At 42.3% G+C, this 19,905-nt stretch overlaps 1 protein-coding gene across 11 annotated transcripts in view; it reads left to right on the top strand.

Moving 5' to 3' along the window:
* FAM13A (family with sequence similarity 13 member A) overlaps nucleotides 1–19,905 on the top strand; it is a 135,810-nt gene that overhangs the window by 100,400 nt on the left and 15,505 nt on the right. For 7 of the 11 annotated variants that reach the window (XM_075149561.1, XM_075149558.1, XM_075149556.1 and 4 more), the window contains 8 exons: nucleotides 182–258; nucleotides 981–1,023; nucleotides 6,122–6,272; nucleotides 13,992–14,205; nucleotides 14,585–14,723; nucleotides 15,833–15,914; nucleotides 16,053–16,273; nucleotides 17,629–17,712. In XM_075149561.1, the coding sequence (XP_075005662.1) occupies nucleotides 182–258; nucleotides 981–1,023; nucleotides 6,122–6,272; nucleotides 13,992–14,205; nucleotides 14,585–14,723; nucleotides 15,833–15,914; nucleotides 16,053–16,273; nucleotides 17,629–17,712 (1,011 nt within the window). The remainder of the gene's footprint in view (nucleotides 1–181; nucleotides 259–980; nucleotides 1,024–6,121; nucleotides 6,273–13,991; nucleotides 14,206–14,584; nucleotides 14,724–15,832; nucleotides 15,915–16,052; nucleotides 16,274–17,628; nucleotides 17,713–19,905) is intronic. The other 4 variants (XM_075149560.1, XM_075149559.1, XM_075149557.1 and 1 more) reach the window with 1 other exon arrangement.

Here is a 19,905-nt window from a genome sequence, read left to right as displayed (position 1 = left end):
GGTTATGGGCAATAAAATGTGGGTTTTGTTTTGTTATAAATGTGCAGCAGGCAGTAGTCTGATTTTTGTCTTGTTTCTAGAAGTCCTGTTGGATATTTCTATATTCGAACTGTTTAATGGCCTGCAGCTTGAATCTGTTTCTCTTATGTATCTTACTGCTTTAACATTTACTGTATTACAGAGTATGGAAAGCTTTAGCTCATCCAGGCCAATAGACAGAACAGGACCTGATGACATGGAAATTTTATCTGAAGAAAGGTGATTTTTTGTTTTGTTTTTTTTTTTTAAATATATGTATGCTTTATTTTCCCCGTGGTTGTAGTACAGCCTAGGAGATCTTCCACCAGACTATGAGGGTGACGTTTAGTTACGCTGCAGAACAGCATTACCCACCATGTTAGCTTCAAAGTAGAACTGTATGGAGGCACTGCGTATGTTCTGTGGGCTCTGCCCAGCAGCATACGCCACGAAGACTCTTCTCCCAGCCTGTTAGGAATGGCACTGAAGATGCTGATGGTGCAGACTTGAAAAGAAGTCAGCTGTGAAGTACCTGAACCAGCATGCTCCACACAGGGGACTGCAGGGCCTGTCTCACCTGGCCTCTGGGTTGGGAATCTAGCTCTTCTCTTTACGCGTCGCTCTTCTGCGAGAGCTATACAGCCCCACTCTGCTCGCCTGAGATGACAGTTTCTCTCCACAGTTATGTTTGTTGGGAGAGTTGTATTAGTTTGGATTAAGGGCACTGGAATTAAATGACATTACATTTTTCACAAATAGCTCCTGAGAGGAAGCAAAAATACATAGTTTAGCAGCCTGAAGTGCTGCAGCCCAGAGTGTCCCTTCATTTACTGAATGAGTTAGTAAGTGTGCAGCAGTAGCAAGAATCTAAAAACTTGTGTGTGCAGAAGTCCTGCTTGTTTTTGTTACAAGTCTGGTTTTGTATTTGTAATATGTTGGTTTGTTTTTTTTTTTTTTTGTAGCAAAGAAAGTGAAAACGATGAGGTTTTTTTCAGGCACACTCAGGTTGGTATTTTTGTTTTTTGTGTTTCAGTTTTGTGCTCTCTAAACGGGCTTTTTTATTGAGTAGAAAAAAGTAGTTAGGCATATAGTTCTGTGAAATTTTGTTTCTCCCAGAGAAATGGAGTTAGCATTTGCTTTTTCTTTCTCTTCCCTCTGCTTTTTATTTACATAATTTAGGGAGCCTCTCAGCCACTGAGGAGTCTGAAGGCATCTGCTTCAGTCCTTTCAATCCCTCCTTGCCAAAAAGGGAAGCGTCACGGAAGTCAGCACTTCGGTTTAAGTGACGCCAAGTTCCCTCATTAATCATCGCAAACAGGGTGTGTGACTGGTTATCTCCCAGGGTAGTAAGATTAGCTTGTGTCTCTTGATTTCTCCAAAATCATTTGGTCTTTTATTTATGATTTCCCAAAGCAGTCTGTTACATTTGAACATAGGTGTCTGTGATCCATTTGTCTTAGAAAACTGGATCATCTCCTGCTTCTCCCTAAGGGTTGGTGGTTGGGATGGATGTCAGGAAGGGAGATGGGACTTTGATGGCAATATATTTTTCCCCAACTTTCCGTTTCTGCTCAACACCTACCTCCTGCATTCACTTTATGGTGTTTTTCATCTAACTGTTCAGCAAAGCAAAGATTGACATTGGGTTAGGTGAACACCTTTGCAGTCACTGGTTCATCTGGGTTTGCTTGAAACAACTCTATACAGCCAAGCATTTAAAATACTAGGGAGAGTTATCTGAGGCACCTCTCCCTCAGTTGTACACTCATTTTAGAGGAGCACAGTAAAACAGCTGTGGACAATGTCTGGTTTCTCTGCCCGTCTGGAGTTAACTGAGGGCTGATAGTGTTTTTAAACTAGCCTCTTCTTGTGTTTTTTTTTTAAAATAAAAGCCACAATGCGTTTATTGTCTTTGAAAGACTTCATTTCTGGTAGGTATTATTTCCATCTAGCAAAGGTAAAAGAGATTATTTGCTAGCAGCTGGGCTCTGACCAGCTGTGTTGTAGCTGGAGAAGTTCATGGGACACTGAAACATGTAACCTCTGCAAAGGGTGTTCAGAGCTGCCTTTGATCACTGCTTTGACTGGGCTTAGATGGATCTCCTACTTTGCTCACAGAGGGTCAGTAATCCCCAATGATCCTGCACTTGCTCATGAGCTGTTGCGTTTTCTGGAGCATGTATTTTGCATCACCGTGTTCCTCATGTACCGCCTTGCATGTGGAGAAGTGCTGTCACTGTCATGCCGCCCAATACTCCCATTAAGCTTTTAAATTAGTCTGGGAGAGGTATATTTGAATATGAAATCATAATCTTAAAATAAACTTCTCCTTAGGAAGAGTTTTAAAATCTAGAATGTTAACTACAGGAGAAGACATAGCCTTAACCCAGAGATTGTATTATATAGGAATTACAAGGTCAAGAAAATGTTACATTCCTGCAGAGTAGTTTTACATTCCTTTTCCCTTATAAGCCTTTTGCTTAGGGCAGCTTAAAGACATACCTTTCCTAACAAACAACTCATTCAGGATGAGGAAGGGACAGGGACTTTCTTACTCTTTTCTCTTTCTCACCCTGTCTCCAATCTGAAGATACTAGGAAAGGTATTTGGAATTTGCCATAGCTACTGGTTGTGCAGACTCAGGTCTCCATGAGGCAGTAAAAATACCTTGAAACACATGTCCCGAATGAATTTTCAGTGCTTTTGTAGCCTTCATAATCTGCCCTTGGAAGTAGCTAAGCTCCAGGATGTAGACTCTGATTTGAAAAACACAGGTTTCTAGTACCCAGATTTTGATAAGGGAAGGGTGTTTAAGATTCACACCAACATGGCAACAAGTGTAGAGGGGGATTGGCATGACTCAGGAGTAAGGCAGCAGAATGGCTGCGCTCTTGCATCAGATTGTATTACCGAGAGGTGCTTAAGGATGCTTGCTGCTTGTGGTTATAACGGATGATCAGATGTAAGGGAAGCGAGCCTTCTGAATAAAATTGATTTGAATCCACACGTAATCAAACAGAATACAATTTCCTCATCAGAATTCAAAAATCTTTCTGTTGCCATTTATTTCTAGCTGCTTGAGCTACTCTTTATGCTGAATCTGCTCTGGAGCAGGGAGAATGAAAGCACTGACTTATCCCAAAGTTACTTAGATCTGTAGTTACTGGTACCTGCAAAGCATGGCTGCAAAAGCAGCTTCTAAAAAGCAGAACTCGGGTGCCTAGTTTGAAGATTTTTTTTTTTTTTTTTTTTTTTAATAATGGTCATTTATGTAATATCCGCACTGTGACTGCCAGCTGCTACTGGGATCATCAACTTGCTGCCCCTTTGGTTTGTAAGAAATTGTGGCACATCCATACCTAAAGCACAGTAGTTCTCCATTACTTGATTTTTGTCCTGGATGTTGGCAACTGGTGGCATCAGGAAACCAACAGGAAAATAAGTGATGGGAATATTGAATTATCTACCACTCTATGGGTTTGGAGCATTAATGCAAAGAAGGTTAAACATCTGCTTTCTTGAGTCTCCTGGGTTTGTACCACCATTGTTCTTCAGAATGCCTAATGATTTATTCATTGTATTAGAGGCTGCATCAGTGAGCAAGGAAAGGAGAGTAACTGGCTGCAGGCACAGCACAGGCCTGTTCCTGTTTTTAAACAGCTTTTAAATACTTCCAACAACTGAAGTGACTTTAGAAGGATGACATTGATATGATCTTTCTCATATATCTGTAACGGAAATGTTTACCCATCTGGGAAGTGCTCTTATATCTAATACAGATATCTTTTAAGAGTCTTAGTAAGTCAGGAGATTGTACACTCTTTGTAGAAAGACATTTAACTCTGTAATTAGTATCAGTGGTGGTGATGAGATGGTATTTTCAGGTTGCTCCCTTTGAAATTGTTAAAATCTACATAAGTTCCTCTCTTCACACTTGATGTTATTAAAAATAGCACCTATTTTGAAACTTACTGCTTTATTTCTTTCAGCCTTAAAATATTGTGCGGGCAATTTAAATGCAGTTTATCAACTGGTACAGTTTGTTCTTTAGTAAATTTAGAAGATTGCCTGTTTCTGGCCACTGACCAGTCTTTCTGTTTGTAATATACACTGACTATTTAGATCCTGGCAAGAAATTTGTTACTGGACCTTAAAGAAATATTTAAGTCCTCCCAACTTGGAAGCAGCTTAAAAGATATTGAATGGTGAATTAGCATTTTTCCATGTACAGCTCTCACAATAAACACGTTTGTAATCAGATTTAGTGTCAAGCTGTACGAGTTATTAGTGCTTGGCAAACTGTCATCTAGTGTTTCCTTTTGTTATAATGTTTCAAAAAGGCGATTTATTGAAATGAAAAGAAAATACAAACCTTATGCAAATACGATGCAGAACACTTTTTACAAATACCAGGGTGTTCATCACCCAGGTTTTTAGAGCCATAGAACAGTCCAGGTTGGAAAGGACCTCGAAATATCACCTGGTCCAAGCTTTAGTGGGAAAGGGAGCCTAGATGAGATTATCTAGCACCCTGTCCAATTGCAGGGATTGATGGGACTGAATCCAGATAAAAACATTTATTCATATGATTTGTCTACTGAGCAGGTTTTTTCCCTCTCTACATGAACCTTACTTGGTTTTCTCTGGTCAAAGGGGAAAAAAAAAAAACAAAGCACATCATTAGCTTTATGCAGATGAAAAAAAAATTAAATGTGCCTTAGTGGCATGTACTAAGGATATTGATTTAGTACAGTTTGGCTATGCTTCTGGGTTCACAAGTAAAATATGTCCAAATGTACCGGTTATTTTCTTTAGGCCCGTTTTCTTCGCACATCAGCATACGCAGATTGCTAACTAGATTATCAAAATACCTGCGGGGGGAAAATCTGCATGTTGACTACCTGCTAGGCTATATTTGAGAGAATTATGCCTAAGCTGTTCTTACCAAGATCAAATAGTTTATGTAGTAATGTAATGCTGTCTATTTGGATAGCTCTGTGTTTGTTGGTGTGTTTATACATATCGCACTATATGTTTATGTACATGCTTTACACTTCCTTTTCCCTACTGCCCTCTGTGAGGCATTACAGCTAATTTATTTTAGAGTGACAAAACTGCTTGTGTCATCAAGCACTATTACAGACACGCGCACTGTGTATCTGGATTGTGGGAATGGCAGTGATTTCTGCATAAATGCACACGACGTGTGGTATGTGCAGGGGTGAATAGTGGTGAGACAAATAGCAGTTGCTTCTAGGTAGTGCTAAATGATGAATCATTTACTTGACAGCATTCTGCCTTTTTTTTTTTCCCTAAGTCATTGGATGCTTGTGTGAATTTTTTGGCTTTTTCCCAGAGTCCACACTGCTTCCAGCTGAGATGCCAAACCCCACTGCCGTTTGGATTTGCGCAACACTGCTTTAATACCCAGAGCTCCTCCATAAATAGTTCTGCTCTCCCCACGCCTAGCTAGAAAACAACCACAGGAAATCGGGGAATGTGCAGCCAGCACAGCTTAGCTGGCACTAATTGATCTGAGCCAGCGCAGCCTGCATGAGAGCATTCATGTACGTAGCCTGCGCTGCTTGCTGTCTGCGGCTGCTACCTCAGGAGCTCCTGTGCCTGCTTTTTAGAAGACACCATATTGCTACAGCCTTACAACAGCAGCAGCGTTTTTGTTGTTGCTCCAAGGAGTTGCACTCCTGTAGGAAGTGCATGCAGCCGCCCCCTCTCTCTCCCTTTCTCTCTGCCTTCCTCCCTCCCTTTTCATCCCAATCAATTACTGGAGGCTTGTTCAGCTGCATGCAGTTGTCAGGGCAGGCAGTCTTGGGAACTTGCAGTGGCTTTCTAAAGAAGGAAAAATTCAAGGAAGGCAGATGGACAGATGTTTTTACCAGTGTGAGTGAGCAATTAGTACGTAGGGGTCAACAAGCAGGGAATTTGGATTTGGAGCTGGAAATGTCAGGGTTTGTTTGTTTGGATCTTTTTAGCTAAAGGCATGAGCTTACTGCTGCTGTGACTGCAGGTTTTTTTTTTATCTCCTCTGCCTCCTGAAACATTTTTTTCCTTTCTCTTTCATTTCTGTGGGTGTATGGGAATATAGCTGACTTCAGGTATGAAGATTCAAGAGCATCCAAGCGTTCCTGAAAACAAGTTGCAAAGAAATCAAGATGGTGATGATCAGGAAAACAGCTTTGTGTCAGAAGTGCCTCGGCTGGATTTGACAGCGCTCTGTGATGACAGCAACTGGGAAGGTAGGATTGTGTGATGGCTGATTGTATGAGTGAAACGAGAGAGAGGGAAACCTGAGTGGGTTGGGTATATCTTTATGTGATCATGTTCCCTTGCCAAAAACAGCAGGAAAGCAATTTTGTTCTGAATATGGAACTGAAAGTTTGGAGAGCGAAATACTGGATGGGTACCAATTCTAATTGTCACTTAGAGGAAGAAAAATAATTGGTTTATTCTTGAAGTTACTTTCGTGTGCTGTTTAGTACTGTTATGTCCCTGAGTGTTTCAGGATAACTTATTTCTTGGTGGCTGGCTCTCGAATATTAAGCTAGGCTGCCCTACACTTCAAGGAAACTGGGTATTTCACAGTCTAAAAGGAACTTCCTTCTTCCTCCCTTTTCTTCCACTTCAGTCACTATTTGGAAATAATGATTTGGATCTGAAAAGCACAGCTGGAAAAAAGGCTGTCTATCTGCTAGTCTGTCTTTTGATGGCTCTTACAAACAACTTTTTTTTTTATGTATGCTGTGAAAAAATTCTGATCACCAGCTCAAACGGCAGTGTTAAATTGCATGTGGTTTAAATTATTTTAATACTGTTTCTTAGCTCTCATCTCCAGAGTGCATGCTTGGTTGGCTGTTTGCGCTGACACACTTAAGAGTGGGAAATCTGGGGGAACTTTGGTGCCACAAACCTCAATTTCATTTGAAATTGAGATTAATTGAAGGTGTCCAGCACCTCTGGGATCACACCCTTTTCCAATTACTGAGTATGTCTCTGTGTACAAGCAAGAATTCTTCTGTTTGTGCTTCAGGAGTGAAAGAGGGACTTTGACAGGGAAGAAACAGGAAAATGCGAGTCTGGTATTTTAATAAAGCAAGAGAGGGAAAATGTGTAACTAATTTATTGCTCTAAAAAAACAATCTCTGAGGAACACTAAAAAGTTAAGTTCTCTGCTCCTGCCTCCACAGCGTACGTGACCTAGTATATTTTGCCTTTCCCTCTAGGAGGGGAGTAGTTATGACGCTTCAGGCATGAGTAAAGAAAACCCACAGCCGTGGCTGCCTTTGATTCAGCCAGGCAACTAGTCACCATGGACGGGAGAGAAGTTCTCCACTTGCTTGCCTGGCAGGGATTCCCTGGGTGGTATCACCATGCATGCAGCATGGCTGATCAAAGCGCCATGGAAGGACTCCCAGGAGACCGTGGCTGCCTTATGTGTTTGCTGAGATGCTAATTAGCACTGCCCCACAGGGTCTCGAGCCAGGGTGAGCATGTCTGTGTTCTCAGAGGTGATGTGTGGCTTCAGCCGTCGTGTGAACCTTTGGAAATAATGACACTTTTTTTTTTTCCTTCCTGGGTTACTAATGGGAGTCATATGAATGCATGAAGGGGAGAACGCAGCTCCTTTCTGTCTGCCAGAGGCTTTCCTGTTGTATGAAATAAGTTGCACCTTTGGTACAACTCCCTCTTCGTAGGCATGCTCTTATTTTTGGATTCTAGCTTTCTTGACCTGCAAATATGAAAAGGATTATGAGCATGTGTGACTGTGTGCATCTCGCTGATTCTTCCTTCCTCCGTTCTGTTCACATGTATTTCACAAGAGGAGGAGGTGGGCAGTTGCAAAAGAATCAGCTGTCTGGGGTGAGAGAGATGTCATCTAAAATACTTGCCTTCCAGAATCCCCATTTTGTTGGCGCAGATGAAGGAGCAGCAAAATGGTGCCTTCCGTGTCTCAGCAAGGAAAGACTGAGTCTTTCCTAGCTGTGGATGTGAAATCAAGCTTGCAGCAGCCAGGAAGGGGAAGATGTTAATGTCAACTCTCAGACTGCTTCTGCAGCTAATGGCAGTCTGTCGTTGAGACTGGCTTTGCAAGGCAGGGTTGTACCGCTCATCCACAGCTCTAGCAGCCAGGGCATCCTCCCTTCCCCTGCCAGCCTGTGTCACTCAAACCTTCACACGTCTCTTCAGGATCTGTTCTGCAGCTCTGGTTGCATCCCTGGTAAAAAGGGAAAGGACTGTGCCTCCAAATGCAGTAACACCGAGTTATTTGTTTCTTTGCTCTAGCGAATTTGGTAGGTCCATCTCTCAGGAAATTATCCATTCCTCCAGGACATAGTTGAGCTGACTTTTGGGGACAGGGCCCTCTGTATCACACTGCAGGAGATACAGAGCGTGTAGTGACCAGGGCAACTGCTGGGCTTTTCACAAATGGCTTGTGAGAACAATTACAGGTTGAGGGGTTGCCTTCAGCTGTAGCTGTCACTGCCTCCAGTCAAATGTTAGGAAAGGGCCTTGAAAAACGGGCACAAAATTATGCAAGACAACATTGTCCATTGACTAGCTTTTATTTGTCAGTCAGGCAGACTTCCCTTCATGTTAAGACCAGAGCTGCCTTAAAAACCCTCATTCAGGGGCACAGAACTGTGATAACTGCTGCCAGGTGAGCTGGCAGGGCCCCCTGCCTTTTATGTTATGCTAGAAGTAATTTTTACCAGTTTGTTGTTGTTGTGTTTTTTTTTTTAAGGTTCACCACATAGTCAAATCTGTACACAGGAGGAGAGACTTGCTGTACGTCTCCAGGCTATGTTCCCTTTACCTAAAGCTGAGCAGAGAGAGGACAGAGAAATTTGCTTCCCGCTTCCTCCAGTGCATAGACTTACACTCTGCTATGTGCCCATAGATGCCTTCTGCATCCACCTTGCCTGCTACGTATAGGAGCATACATGTAGTAATCATCAGACTATTGATGTAGTACGCTAGGTGTGAGCAGTGCCCCAGCCAAATTCAAGTCCTAAACACTTAGCCTAGGTGCGTTTCCCATGGTCCGAGAGAAGTATTTTACTAGTGTGCATTTGGCGGATGCAAATCAAATAGTTTTATTTTCAGGCTGGGTGTAAACCAAGCTGTCTCTGTGAACTGGGATGTCTGACTGCTATGCTTGCCTGCTAAGCCGGCCAGTCGGTGCCAGCTGAGACGGCTTGCAAGCAAGCGTTTTCAGAGCTACTTCCGTAGCAAAGGTTTTTAGTTGTTGTGGATTACGATTGAATCGAGTGCTGTAAGCGAGGAGGACAAAGTGTTCTCTCACAGTCCAGCACTATTGTGCAGATTTCTTACCAAATGTTTCTAATTCAAGCCCAGAACTTGCAATCCTGCCCTCAAGGAAAATGGTGAAGTATGTTGCTCTCCCTAGAAGCGGCAGGCCCTGTCAGCAGCTTGGAGCTGAACAGGCAGTTCAGTAAATCAATATGATGGGTGTGATTGCTGCCTACGTCGCCTGATTACTGACGTTTTGAAAAGAGTTCTGTAGATGAGATTTCAAGCAGAGTTTGCAGTAACAAGCCCTTATGAAACAATCAGCGGACATTTTTCTGCAAACTTGCAAGCTTAAAAAAAAAAAGAATAAAAGTAGACGTTTAAAACACAATTTGAGTTCTCAGGGTTGAGAATTCAAGTATTGCAGCACCGAGACCCTGAGGGTGAAGCTGATCTACAAATAGTTTCAACACTGACTTAATTGATACTTTCCCATGAAAAAAAAAAAAAAGAGTAATGCAAAAAAATCCAAAGAGTACAGCAATAGGGAAGCTGGATTTAGATTTCTTTTTTTCAACACTGTGGACTTAGATACATCAGTGTATTTGCATGTATAACACTAGCGTAAGAAATCAAAAGGTGATGAAACACACTGCATTTTTATTACTATGTGTAGAAAAGAATAATTGCATTGTTTACTGATTTTATTTTATAGCATCAATATTTTTAAAATGTATTCTTTCATTGTTTATTATGACATTATATTATAAACAAAATACAAAGTTGGCTTGCTAGCTGAGAGATGTGTCATCTCCGTAACTGAAAAGGTGTGGCAGTGCTTTATTTGGGCCATTCTTTTTGATCTATGTAGGAAGAATACCTCCTAATGTATTCAAACAACGATGTTTTCAAACAATTATTTATAAGATGAGTAAAATAGGTAGTTACTGAGCTAGTGAATGTTTTGGGGTTTTAAATTGCTTTATTCACTTCATTATGAGAGGTCTTTCTGGGGTCTTTCAAGTGGGATTTAATACTAGGACCTCAGGTGTTGTAATTAGTTTAGGCTTTTTAATCCCTCCGGACCTACTTCGATGTACAGCAGCTAAGATTTGGCCTCCTTTGTTTGTCAGAGGGGTGTGTGTAAAAGCAGTGTTAGCAGCATATATCAGCTGTGTGGCTGCAGAGAGGGAAACAGGAGATGCCCACGGCATTTTGCTGGCTGCACCTCAGGTGGGATGTGTGTGTGGGCACCCCTCTGTTGGCCCTGCAGCCCCCAGTAACCCTGTGGCAAATATACAATGTAAAGACAAAAAAAAGTCAGTTTTTGTCAGTAAGGGGCTCACCAATAATATACCAACTTGATACAATTAATCTTTCTTCCTTCTTGCATGATACAGATTTATTAATATCTCCAGCCCTCCATGCAGCAGGTTGGCAGAGAGGTTGTATTGCTGTAGGCGTATGTGTGCCTACAGAGTTCTGCAGAGCAACACCTGGCAGATGGCTGACAGCTTTGTTGAAAGATAGCTGGTTGTGGGATTTTGAGCGGGAGTGGAGCACTTCTGAAGGACTGCAGGCTTGATACCAGTGTATTTCACTTCTTCTGCGCCAACTTAGAAAAGGTGTACCTAAAAGAAATGCGTTGAGAGTCTAACCAAGAAATAGAAAATTTTTTTCACTCTTTCTCTGCACTGGTACATCCATGGTGGTTAAATATTCCCAAATACTTTTTTTCATGAAAGGTTGTCATTATGGAAAATGGGGGAAAAAAAAGTGGAGATGAGTAGAAAACTGAGTTTTCTCTGAGCAAGAGAGATCTGTTCAAGACAGAAGATGAATAAGGATAACTTGACTCTGTCAAGTCAATGGCAAAGAAAAGGTAAAACATTTACATTCTTTACTGAGATTTTATTCTTCAATTAGCAGAAAGGGGAAAGGGTAACAACACTAATCCTGACAGCAGATACTTCAAGCCTGAACCATTAAGTCCAGGAATTTAGCAGCCTTCAGAAAAGGCTCAACACTTTGATAGCTATCTTGGATAAATGAATAACAAAAGATATTATCTATTCTGGTAAACAGGAATTGATTGATTGTGCACTGTCAGAAAAAGCGGCAGCTTACCCTTCGTGGGTGCCTGTATATTTGTGCAATCCAATGATTCCAGTGCTTCCAGCTGAAGTGCCTGGCACCTGGCCAGTATGAGAGAGAAAGCAGTTGGACTACAGCTTTGGTCCACTTCGTGATCTGATGTAGATAAAATCCATAATTCTATATACCTAAAAATGTTCCTTAATTAATTGCTGTGTTACTTTCTGGGGAGTTAGCCATTTTGTGTCCAGATGAGATTTTTTTCTTCTAAATACTTAAAGTCAGCAAGGGAAACAAGTTACCCATAGAGTCAGGCCTTCCAGAAGCGAGGGTTAAAAACAGCTGACTGTCTATAGCGGCCATTTCTTCTGTCAAGTCTCAAATTTGATTTTTCCTTTTAGGACTTTTTTTCCTTCTCCTTTTTAACACTTTCTCCTTTGGAACATGAGTTTCTATTTTTGGGCAGTATTTTGAAATCAACAAAATAGAAAGTACACATACCTCCGTCTCCGCTAGCTTGCGTTAAAGTGCTTTGCTGTCTTTTGGGGTTTGATCAGAGGTTCTTTGCGCCATTGCAATTCCCTGAATGTCGCATCCTATCTGGTATATAAATCCACCTTGGGACAAAGTCACATGCATCACGCATGATTAGTAATGGCTTTGTTAGCTGGTGTGGTAGGAGCTTAATTTGGTTACTGCTAAATATGCTGCTGATTTCTTCTAAGTTTTTTCTATCTATGTAAATCCCATGGAGGTGTGATTTAACAATTTCCAAGAGCAAATTCTGTTTGGGGGTGAGAGTGTATTCCAAAGATTGGAAGTGAGAGATGTCTGGAAGAATTATGTGCATCACTTAACCTCATTCCTGCTAGTCAAACGCATCAAATTTGTTCCTTTTGTTTTATTAGTCTTTATTTTGCCACAAGAGATCTTGTGAGGACCTTCCTGAAATCATGAGAGATTCAGGGAAGTGTGCGACGCCTAAGTGTCGCACTTTGGCTGAAGGGTTTGCCCTTCGTTTCACCTTCCTTCTTACTAGATTCCTTGAACAAAGTATTTCAGGTATTAGGAACTGGCAAGGTTGAACGCAGCTTAGAAAACAACTCTTGTTCCAGAAATTAACTGAGAGAAGCGCAGGCTGCATAAGCTTTCCAGTCCACGGCAAAAGAGCCCACATACGCTTGGGACTTGCACACCTCATCAAAGTAGCCTCTGCGAGCCAGGCTTGTACGTGCTTCGCTTATCACAACACCTGTGAGAGGCTCTTATGCAAAAACCTCAGCCATCCCTTTCAGAGCAACACATCAGTTTGCATGCAGCACCCACCTCTAAGCAGAGGCGTTCCGTTTATATTCATGTGCTAAGGAAGAAGGGAAGACGATGATCTTGCGCTGTCCAAATTGTACATGGCGGGGAATATTAAACAGCATAGAGGTTCTGTGAGGGAGTCCTCATGCAATCCATTCTGAGCTATGAAAATGTTAACCTTGTTCAGCAAAAGGAAATACTGCTTTTTATTCAAAAATTGGTAACTTCAAAAGCCCCTTCTCTTCATGGAAGAAGAGTAGACACACTAGGCACAGGGAAATAATGAGTCCATAGCTCTGCACCTGGTCTGGGAGCTTTCTATAAGGTTTTTGTTTTGTTACTTGACTCTAGAACTATTTGTTAGATTTGTAAGTTCAAAGCCTGGCTCTTAAACTGTCTAATCCTGTGGTGCTAAGTAGGAGCATGCAAATCAGCTTAGTAAACTATCTGAACACAAAACGTTAGACTCCTTATGGCATCTGGAGGGAGTGATCACAAGATTGAGGTGATTGCTTTCCGTGGGCTCCGCTATGCTAATCAGCAATGCTAAGTTGGGTTTCCCTTTCTCTCCCACTCCACCATGTCCCTGTAGAACATTGCTTTTACTTCCAGCTGGTTAGATCGTCCAGGGGACTGAAGATTTCCTCACTTTTCTACCATGCTGTTAAGCAGCAGGATTGCACGTGAAAGAGAAAAGGGGGAAACTCAGACCATATTACCATCGTTGTTAATTTACAGGCTAGGCAACCTGTGGAACAGGTAGTAGTGTGAGACACCTTTTCCTTGCAGACTAGAAGAACCTATGCTTACTCCTAGTCTTCGAATTTCCAGTAGTGGGCGGCAGGGTCTATTGGAGTGCTGGAGGCTATGGGAGGACAATTAACATGCTATTCACTTACAGTATTTGTACATCCCGAAACTGAAAAAAAATCCTCCTGTAATCCAGTTGCCTCCTTTATACTGCCATGTGCCAATAATTCTCTCTTGTTCAGCATAACTTTTTCCTCAAAGGTGCCGGCTGGTGATAGCCTCGTTTGGTGATAATTACTGGCCAACTTTTGGGTACAGTTTTCTGTTGCACCTAGGAAATTATTTATGTTTGTGTAGAGTACCCACTGTGGCCAGGCAATGCTTTGCATTACTTTGCACACTGGGCAGATGCAAGTAATGACCCAGAGAATGCCTGACGACAAGGAGTCATGGTCCAGGACAGACGGGTCAGGGTTCATTAGAAAAGTTGCCTGGAGTCTGTCGTACGTGTAAAACAAAAACAATAAAACCAGCCTTTGTCTTACTGTTCCCAGAGCCCATCCCTGCTCTTTCCTCATGGCAGCGAGACGGCTTAGACTCAGATGAGGCTCGCCTTTCCCCGCAGGCCGGTCGCTTAATTCGCCAGCTTCTGGATGAGGACAGTGATCCTATGCTGTCCCCTCGCTTCTACGCCTATGGACAGAGCCAACAGTACCTGGATGATACAGAAGTGCCTCCTTCCCCTCCCAATTCTCATTCCTTCATGAGGTGGGTTATGATTTGCCTGCACTGACTCTCGCATCCAGCTGTAAAGGGCTTGCACAGTTGCATCATCTCTTTTGATCTCATATGCTGGATAGCTCTGCTGTGTTGGGTTTCTGTTCCTGCTGGCGGGCAACTGGTATTTTTAGAAAAGTTCTTGGTAAATAATCATTTCTGGGTTTGTGAATTAATATCTAAGGAGTTGCTGTTGCTGAAAGAGGCTGTTACAGCATCTTTTGCTATCTATCATTACAGAGTAGCAGCATAGCTTTCTCACTTCTGTGGGATTTGCCTCTATTTACACAAAGTTTAAATGGCCTTCTCTGCATGAAGATGTACTGTGGCTGTTTGGATAAGCTCTTCCTGCAATCTCTGCTCTTGGTAGGAGGCGGAGTTCATCTTTGGGATCTTACGAAGACGACAGAGAGGACCTTACCCCTGCACAGCTCACCCGGAGGATTCAGGGACTGAAGAAAAAGATCAGGAGATTTGAGGACAAATTCGAAGAGGAGAGGAAATACAGAGTGAGTCTCTAGGACTTAAGCATTTGTATGGAGAGGTATGCATTAGCAACAAAGGGAAGGGACATCAGGGAAGTCTGTCAAACATGCAGAGGGCCTGAAAGATTTTATAAGGGGAAAAAAAAAAGAAGAAGAAAAGAAGAAAGCTGCTGCCCAAAAAAAGAAAATGTGCATTCATAACAAGCAAATTACCTTTCCAGGCATTATGTACTATCAGTGCCGCACAAGAGAGAGCCTAATAAACTCACAGGATTTTGATCAGTGCTTAAGACAGTGTGCCAAAAGCACACACTCAATGTGTAGGAATAGCTACGTTAAACTTCTGTTTGTTTATTTATTTAAGTTCAGCTTATGGGAAGCACAGTTGCACATCTCATTTGCATGATGGTAATCCCAGGACACCAGTGCATTGCAGAGGAGGGAGAGTGGCCACCTTTATTCCTGAGCAAGCAACCCCAGTCAAGTGCTGCTGAGCAGTAGCAGTGTACTGTACTCTAATTATTCCTGACATGCCCTTCCAATGCACAGAAAGCTTTTTAAGGAACTAAAGCTTTGCATGTGTGCATCTTTGTTGGTGATCTAAACCACAAAGGATTGTACTGAAAGGATCTTGCCTGCAGTAGAAAAGGCTGGAAGAAATGCTCCGAGCTTGCTGTAGCCTAGCATTTGGGTTATTTCGGTGTCTTTGGATGTAAGGCAGCCTTTGGTGTGGATACATGCATCCTAACACTTCTCAAACTGTTCATGCTAGGCTTCCTCTATTTCAGAGGTGTCCTCTTGTTAAGAAACAATAGGCACAAGGGTTCCACTGTGCATCTGGCCCTCTGAGCCACTCCTACAACTTCATGTTTGCCATCAAAACTTTTGTGTTTTCTAAAAAGAAAATCAATCTCATGATGCCCCTAAGAGACAGTGTTGTGACATGCAGGAGCAATTAAAGTAAGGTCTGAAATGAGCTGGTCAGAAGCATGCAGGTGCCAGTCAAAAGCCAGTGCCCATGCTCTATGCTAGGTCCAAATTCTGTTGTACCTCTTTTTGTGATACACGCTTGTTTCAGTGGGTCTCTCCTGTTGGTTTAACACAGATTCAGCATGACTGTTCTTTCCTCCCAGCCTTCCCACAGCGACAAAGCAGCCAACCCTGAAGTGCTCAAATGGACAAATGATTTGGCCAAATTCCGAAAGCAACTTAAAGGTGAGCAGCCACCGCTGGTGCACCTTCGGGGGGCAGCTGGACTCTGACTCATTTGATTTTTATGTTAGGCAGTGATTCTGTCCTGTCACATTTTAAAAAAGAAAAATTATGCCTCTTCCCCTATATGTCCCTGTTTAGAGTCAAAACTGAAGATATCGGAGGAAGACCTTGGCCCCGTTGTGCGTCAGCGGAGCAACACGCTCCCCAAAAGCTTCGGCTCTCAGCTCGAAAAGGATGATGACAAGAAGCAAGACCTGTCAGATAAATCTGCCAAGCCTGCTGTGGAAGCAACTCTTGATTCTATCCAGAAGAAGCTTCAAGAAAAACGAACGGAGACAAACCGACCTGAAGATATTAAGGTACAATGTAGACAGATCAGATTTAGGCCTCTAAGTACAAATAGGTAACTTGTGGCTGCACAGTTGCTTGTGAAAGCCCTGTGGTCTTCTACGTTCTGTTGCAAAGTCTACAACCCTTACTCCTGGCTCACTTGCTTTTGTTTCTTTCCCTCTGCCGTTAGTATCTGATTTTTTTTCTAGAGCCTGGTTTCTACTGAATGTCGTTGTGTGTTCTTTTTCTGATCCTTGTATATTCCAGGTAATGTTTCTGATTTATTGCAGCATTTCCTGCTCTGTATTTGGCTATTTCTGTTGTTATGTCCAAAGGCTTTTGGCAAATTCTGAGTCTTCCAGTGATTCTGGAGATTGGGTCGTCTGTTTTCTTCTAGTTCACTCTAAAGCTGAATGCTCTTCTCTCAGGGCATTTTACCGCTGCTCTTTAGAGTTTCACACTGAGCTCTGTAAGCTGCTGTAATCTGAGGGTTATCAGCAGGAAGGTCTTTGTGTCTGATGTTGCTAGTTCCTGAGGTTTGGGCAGCCTTGTAAGTGAAGTCCTTGAGTGTGCTGACATGCAAATTGTGCAATGCTTTGCAAGAGAGGGGCAGACAGCATTATCTTTGTTTACTAGATCTGCAGAAGATGATGATACACGCAGTGTGTGTTTGGCTGTTTTTTGACGTAGCAAGAGTCTACAGCCTTTTAAAGAGGCCATTTAAAGAGAGCCTGTGGTAGTATTTGGTGCTGTGATAGGGAGAGAAAGCTCAGTGTCAGGCAAGTTCAGTGGGGGAACTCTGGCAAACTTAGGGAAGTTGTTTCCAACTGTCTGCCCTTTTTTTTTGGCTTGGTCCGCTCAGCCTGTCTGCCAGAGCTTTTCAATCCATAGCAGAATTGGCAGAAGGAGACGGACTGACTGCGCTTCAGTTCTTGGTAAAGTGTATTTGTGGCAGTCAAAGCAAAGATGGCAAGAGGTACTGGAGTTTGTCTCAGATTTGGAGAAAAAGAACGAACGTGTTTTGTTGCAGAATTTACACTTTGGATATTAACTGAAAAAGAGCCACTATCATTAAAAGTTGCATACCATTGTTTTTTCAAAGCACACTGATAATCGGTAAATCCCCCTTATGTACATAAAATACCTTCATATGCAAAGTTTATATGGTTTTAATCTGCCTGCATTGTGCATAGGACACTGCCATTCACGTTAAAAGTCTCTATGGCAATATAGCTGGGAAAAGAGGACTGGAAGGCAGAGATGAGTCTTCAAAACATTAATGACAAAATGATATGACTTTGGTTAGGCCACAGATCAGTATTGTTTGAGTCCAGGAATCTGACTTTTTTTTCCTCCTCTTCTCTCTCTGTGCTACTTTTCATAGGACATGACAAGAGATCAGATAGCAGCTGAAAAAGTGGCTCTTCAAAAAGCTTTGCTGTATTACGAAAGCATTCATGGCAGACCGGTATGTATAGTAGCATGTTTTTCCTAAGTGCATCTTTGTATGTCTTTGTCTGTGGTAAATGATCCCCCTAATGCTCCTTTGAGGTCACAGTCACTAGAACTTGTTGCTGTTCAAACACACGTGCGTCCTTTAATCCACCTCCCTAATCCTTCAGTACTGCTGCTACTGAGGAATCTGTTCTCAGCAAGGTGATGTCTGCACGCAGCGCTGGGCTTGGCAGATACCCATAGGACCGAGCCTATAGGCTGAATGAGGCTGAATGTGCATTATTTTGGCATCACGCTCGCCAGGATCCACAGACATCCAGTTTGTGGCCCAGCGGACTCACCAGCTTTACCGGGGATACAGTCTGCACGGGAATAGTTGCGTGTAGTCCCCCGTCCAACCAGGAATTTTGCAATTTGCTAGTATTAATGGCTATCTGGGAAGACAGGTGTGCATACATTGCTCCTTCTTAGAGGAGCTACAGCGTGTTTCTTCCAGCACCTTGCTGTGTGCAGGGAGGCGTCTGCACATTGCTATTTGCAGAATCCTCTTGTGCCAAAGGACAGGAAACAGTTTGTCTCCTGAGCATCACAGCGTAAGTTGAGAGGAGATTTCATTCTTCCCCTGAGAAACAGATGGTTTTTTCCATGTGCTAGTGGAAGCAAAGGGCATGAGGTTTCTTGCGCATTTGATCTTAACAAAGGAAAATTATTTGTGAAGACAGAGAATTAAGTATTGTGTCCTGTTGATCCCTGCCATGGCAGAAACACAGTGGCTTCCAGGCCACCAAGTTGGCTTTGTATGAATCCCTCCTCTTTCACTGATGACATTATAATCTTTGCTACCAGCTGTATAGGTAAAGTAACTTAATTTCAGAGTGGTGCTAATCCCTTGAGCAGTGGCTTGGGAGCAGCAAATTACTGCTTATAAGGAGTACTTGATTAGTGCAGCTGACAAATCTGTCATTCTGCTGCTGCATGGGATTCCTGATTTCTTCCTTCCTTTTGCTCCTGAATTATCTCCTCCTTTGTCCATTGTTTTAAAAGTCTCTCTAATTTATTTAAATACCTTCATGAAGTGCTAATATTGTACAGTCACATATACCAGCAACTGCAAACAACGTAGTTGTACAAGAGGACATGCAGTTTTATTCTTGTGTAAAGTAGCAAAAGGCCAGCACAAGGGAATCCACTTAACCTTCCCTGTCTTCTCCATGAGACCGAGTTTGCTTTTGGTGCTTTTACAATGATATAAATCAACAGGTGGCATCTTGTTGAAGTGAACTCACTTAAATGTGTTTAAAAAGAGAACAAGCCCAGAGCCTAGCTTGTCAGCATATCTTTTTTTTTCCCCTCCCCTTTCTGATGCTTTATTTATACAACTGCTTTTTAATTTGTTTGTTTTTAAGTAAGCAGTCTATACCTAGCAACACTGAACTGCATGGCAAGGAAGACTGCAGCTGATCAGCTTTTGCTGTTCCCAGCTCCTGGCACTGCAGCAGTGGAAAAGTACTGAGAGCTTGAGGAGAATGGGGATAGTTCAGCCAATTATTTTTTTTTCTTAAAGATATTTAACTAAAAAACAATGGAGCTCAGATTTATTGTGCAACTGGGTCTTTCTGCACCAGTGATAGATGAACCTGCAAAGGTGGAACTGAACTCTTTTAGTTAAGCCAAAAAGTCCATCTCTGCAGAAATTCTCGAGTTGACTAACAATGCAAGCAATGGTCTGTTCCTCAGCTGCTGCTCTTTTGCCATGTGGAGTGTGCGCCCAAGTTGTGTCAAAGGCTCCATTATTCCAACAGTCTTTCTGCATTTTGATGGTCTCCCAAAATATACTCAGGTTTTGCTGGTATTACTTATGTTTACCTAGTGAGACAGTTTGCCCATGTGCTAAACGTTTTCTTTCAGAATCTGCTTTCTGTTAAGTGTGCTGGTGTAAGTCTGCAGGGCTGACTCAGGCCCTATACACTTAACTTCCAATGCTTAAATTAATTCTCTGTGTTCTTCCTCCATACTGATATTCAGACACTGAAGCATGTCATTTATTTTTTTCCATTCTTCAACATACCTAAGGATTTTTTGCCTGTTCCAAGGCTTATGTTTATTTTTCTGTACAGAACAGTGCTATTTATTGACTTCGAAATGTCATTAATTGAAGGTTTGGTTCTCAGCCTCAGCATAAGCCTCAGCATTGTCTTTTTTTTTT

This window comes from Calonectris borealis, chromosome 4 (genome assembly GCF_964195595.1).
Source record: "Calonectris borealis chromosome 4, bCalBor7.hap1.2, whole genome shotgun sequence".
Lineage (NCBI taxonomy): Eukaryota > Metazoa > Chordata > Aves > Procellariiformes > Procellariidae > Calonectris > Calonectris borealis.
Note: the sequence above shows the minus strand (reverse complement) of the source record. Positions and strands in the feature narration are given on the sequence as shown.